Raw genomic sequence first — 5,000 nt, 5'->3', positions numbered from 1 at the left:
GTGCTAGGACGTCACCTGGGTCCGGGGCTTTTTCCGACCACGTGTCAGCACGTCAACCGGCGCGAATGGGTTAACAATAGCACACAAGTTTTTCCGCCTCTTTCCTTATTCATTAGTATTTTAATATTTTGATTTCTTATTTTCTTTTTCTGTTTATGCTGATATTATTTCAAACATAGTAGGAGGAGAAAGTCTGGTTCTGATGTTGAAATAGACTGAATACAAAAGAAAGCATCGATATTACATGTTACGCAGAATAACATCAACACTTCACTGTTTCCTGTAGCTAGAACTCCATGGAACCTTCTTGATTCTCGGCATAAGTCATCTCTTGATATATACGATATATAAGATACATGTTATATACTTCTTTTTCTTTCCATCTCAGGAGTACTTGGCATCCCCCTGATCCCTGGAGCAGGGCGAGTTATCAATGAGGACAACGTGATCCGCTTTGAGAACGTGCCCCTTGTCACCCCCAATGGAGATGTCCTTGTCAAGGAACTGAACTTTGAGGTCAAGTCTGGGATGAACGTCCTTGTCTGTGGCCCAAACGGCTGCGGCAAGTCGTCCCTCTTCAGAATTCTTGGAGAGGTGAGCATCATTGACTCTTCTTCTTGGAAACTCACTTTTGCTTTGATATTTTTCTTTTCTTTTTTACTTATTTGAATTCAGTGTATGTGTATTTATTTGTAGTTTGCTTTTTGGTTATTAGTTAGATGTATTTTAATAATTTCATTTGAATGAAAAGTATGTTATCACAGATTGATTTAATAGTCCATATGTGTAATATATATTTGGTGGTGTGTATATATATATACATATATGTATATATATATATATATATATATATATATGTATATGTATATGTATATGTATATGTATATGTATATGTATATGTATATGTATATGTATATGTATATGTATATGTATATGTATATGTATATGTATATGTATATATATATATATGTATATGTATATGTATATGTATATGTATATGTATATATATATGTATATGTATATGTATATGTATATGTATATGTGTATATATATATATATATATATACATATATATATATATATGTATTTATTTATTTATTTATTTAATTATTAATTTATTATTTATATATATATTTTTTTCTAGCTCTGGCCAGTATTTGGTGGCACAGTAACTAAACCAAGTGCAGGGAAGCTGTTCTACATCCCACAACGACCTTACATGACTTTGGGTACTCTACGGGATCAGGTCAGTTATACTAAGCGCGTCACAGTGGTAATCCCTGTAAGATGTGATTACATTTGTTAAAATCGGAGATGGAATAGAGAAAATACCTCATGAAACTGGAAACTTATATACAAACCAAATTTACCAAATTTTAATTTATGTATATTGCTTTGTCTAGGTTATATACCCCGACTCACATAGTGATATGATTGCACGAGGGATCACGCATGACAACCTTAGGGAGCTCCTAGAGCAGGTACAGCTCACTCACATTCTTGACCGGGAAGGAGGTTGGGATGCCGTCGCTGATTGGATGGATGTCCTGTCAGGCGGTGAAAAGCAAAGGATTGCTGTAAGTAGGAAGATTTTATATTTTCAGTGTGGTTTTTTATTTTTATTTTTTTTATTTGACCCCTTCATCTATTCAACTCGTTTTACTCTTTCCTTGCTGATTTTCTAAGGAGTCACCCTTGTTTAAGGATGTGAACACGTATTAACCCACACAGGACGGGTGGTACAGCATGTGTACCGCGCATTCAAAAGCCCAGTTGCCGGGCGGCACAGTATTGTGCCGGCTATTCAATTGATTTAGGCCTAATAATTCGAACGCCCCGGCATTTGGACATTCTAGGCTAGAAATCCCCCGTCGGGAATGGGTTAATCCTCAAAATAACCTGACATTAATACTGAGTGGAGCCAAAGCTGCCCTGGCGTCATTGGCTTAAGAAAAAGAATTTAACCCTAAGGAAATCTGCTCTTTAGTATTAGTTTTGGTAATTATATATACTAATTCTGTCATTTATTAACATTCCTGTGATAACAAAACAATATTTCTAAAGTGTTGTCTTCATTAACCCATTGGTCGCGGATGGCATCATTTGCTGTCAAGGCAAGTAAAAGGCCTAGATGCAGATGGGCCATGCCATATATGATAATAACGACACAAGGCTGTATAAACTTATTTAAAAATACCGTGACCAAAGGGTTAATTAGTAATGTACAAGAATCCTTTAATCTTCAAACACTTGTAAACATGAATAAACTACATTTCTCAAAATCCTTTTCTTGATCATATATTGAATAAATCTGTGAACAATCCTCTCACACACTTGAAACAAACACCTGTATGCAAGCTTTCATATCCTCATTTAATCATGCAAGCTTTTATATCCCCATTTGATCTTGCAAGCGTTCATGTCCTCATTTGATCATGTCTTCATTTCATATTGTCATCTTAAGTAAGGTAATGTGCATTTACTTTTTCAGATGGCCCGTCTCTTCTACCACAAGCCCCAGTTTGCTATCCTAGATGAATGCACAAGTGCAGTGAGTGTGGATGTTGAGGATGCTATGTACCAGTACTGCAGCAAAGTGGGAATCACTCTCTTCACAGTTTCCCATCGTAAAAGCCTCTGGAAACATCACGAGGTTGGTTCTACAAATTTATGATATACTGTATGGAGTATTAGCTGTGCTTTAAAGGAAGGAAAAAGTGTTAGGATAAGATGGAATAAGATTTATAATTAAGGAAATTAGTTTATGCGTATATGTTAAGATGTGGTAAAAAGGGAGGCTACCAGGTACAGAATTTATGAGCAGGATTGTGTAAGTGAGAAAGAATGTATTTAGCTACACTGTTTAATGGGAGTAAAAATTTGGTATATAAAAGTCACACATGCTTTTGTAGGTATTATTCATTGTATCAGTGTATTCAATTCATCTTCAAAAACTAAGTCTTTGTAGCTGGTACTACAAAACAGGTATATGTTACATATTCCACATGTGTTACGTAGAATAGCAAAAATGTTTCCAATTCCTCATCTTTGTTAAGGTTTAGCTTTGATTATTGCACACTGTATTTCCAAGATGGTTCTCTTCCCATTTCTAAAAATGTATATGAATACATACCAATATACTTCATAACTAGTACCTACAAAATACTTATCAATGCTGTGTTCAATTTTATGTCTAAATTCTCCCTAAACCAAAATTTATTGTAATTTATGTCCATCCATTTTTTTTTTTTTTTTTTTTTTCATATTGTATAAACTACCTTATTTTTTGTTACTAGACTTTTTAGGCATGTTTTGATGTGGTAGTTATTTTACTGAGATATGCTAAGAGTACTAGTTTATACTGTGTATACTGTGTACACATATGTGAATATTTAATACTTTAATGTGTTAAGTAAGAATATGGATGGGATGTTATGAATTTGTTTAAAGAAACACTAAACATAAAATAGAAGCATTCCTCTTCTTTCTCTACTTGTTCTTCATCTTTCTCTTTTCATTTTTAGTTGTTTTAACTCTTTTACTTCATTGTTTAATTATGCTAGTTCTCCTTTTACTTTTCCATGTTTGTACTTACATAATAATGTTTCTGAATTTCAACTGTGGGATATAGCACATATAACAAGCATCAATATACAGCATACAATGACCATATACAGCATGCATCAGACAGCAGCAGTATCTATTGGCAATAACTAATTTATAGCATAAAACCACATAACAAGTTTTAACATACAGCATAAAACCACATACAACAAACATTGTACAGCATCAGCATGAATTACACTTGTGGCTTGCTTGGCAGTGCTTTTCGTCCTAACCTGACCTCTTGTCTCTCATCAGTTCTACCTGCACATGGATGGGCGTGGATCCTTCGAGTACAAGCGCATCGAACCAGACACACAAGAATTTGGATCTTGAGGACTGCCCTCTGAAGTTAGCATGAATGCAGTGGAGAAAGTGAGGGGAGGTTGAACAGCCAATTGGATTGTAGTTTTGTAGCTAATAGTAATCTGAGGATGTTATGATGGTGAGAAGGAGAGTAAGAGATAAAGTGAGCAAATTCGTGGAAAAGGATTTTTTTTAATGCTTTTGATTTGATAATAACACAATAATGTATGCTTTTTATGATAAAACTGTTGCTGAAAGGTAATGCCAGTGTAGAAAACATGTGTCTGGAACTATTCATTGTGCATAGAATATAGCTCATTTTCATCTCCAGGTGGAAATGTCTTTTATTGTGATTTATTTGTTTTATTATATATTTTGTAAATGTCATATTAACTTTAAGCTTTAATTCTATGTTGCTTATATCTTTTGTCTATTTCTTTTTGTTTCTAATTGTTGAAACCAAGATGTTGTGACATTCTTAGATGCTGTTGCCTAGCAAATTATTTATTCAATAGTTGTATAGAAGAGGTACATGTTATAGACCTCCCAGAAGCAGATCATTAAGGGATGGATGAATAAGATTTCCAATAATAACTGTCATAGTTCAGTGTAAAAGATGATGATGATGATCTCCTAACATTGAATATGAATCAATACTTATAACACTAGCTTGGTATCAGTGATATTTGCATTAACAAAATGCTTTAGGTTAGTGACAAAAAAAGAAGAAGAAAGTAGAGACATCATTATTGAAGTACATCAAGCAAATGCAAATAATCAACCACTCTAGATGATAATATTCCAAGATTAAAGTATCCCATGTTAGGGTAAACACGCATATCCTTGATGAATATACTGAGTGGTAGACTCAAGTTTAGTCAAGTTGCCGTTGGTTAGATACTCACGTTTAATGTCCATCATCGTTCTTGTTAGTTTATTTGTTTACAGTCTTGCCGATGTCAATGCTATTAGTTTTTATTTCAAGTGGATGTATGTTCTTGTGAAAGTGTGATAAAGATTGGATGTGATGATTATTTTGGTTATTTCGATTGTAAGTTTTATTATTCAACCTATTTGAATATTTATTTGTT

General features: G+C 33.8%; 1 protein-coding gene across 4 annotated transcripts in view; it reads left to right on the top strand.

The window, feature by feature from the left end:
• The window catches only part of Abcd3 (ATP binding cassette subfamily D member Pmp70), a 22,882-nt gene that overhangs the window by 17,649 nt on the left and 233 nt on the right, over window positions 1-5,000 (top strand). For all 4 annotated transcript variants that reach the window (XM_043025485.2, XM_086547713.1, XM_043025487.2 and 1 more), the window contains exons 12-16: window positions 389-594; window positions 1,145-1,246; window positions 1,404-1,577; window positions 2,492-2,653; window positions 3,862-5,000. The exon at window positions 3,862-5,000 is cut by the window's right edge and continues 233 nt beyond it. In XM_043025485.2, coding sequence (XP_042881419.2) covers window positions 389-594; window positions 1,145-1,246; window positions 1,404-1,577; window positions 2,492-2,653; window positions 3,862-3,939 — 722 coding nt within the window. In that variant the 3' untranslated portion in view covers window positions 3,940-5,000. The remainder of the gene's footprint in view (window positions 1-388; window positions 595-1,144; window positions 1,247-1,403; window positions 1,578-2,491; window positions 2,654-3,861) is intronic.

This window comes from Penaeus japonicus, unplaced genomic scaffold (assembly GCF_977035675.1).
Source record: "Penaeus japonicus unplaced genomic scaffold, GWHDUDI00000001_assembly GWHDUDI00000019, whole genome shotgun sequence".
Taxonomy (NCBI): domain Eukaryota; kingdom Metazoa; phylum Arthropoda; class Malacostraca; order Decapoda; family Penaeidae; genus Penaeus; species Penaeus japonicus.
Note: the sequence above shows the minus strand (reverse complement) of the source record. Positions and strands in the feature narration are given on the sequence as shown.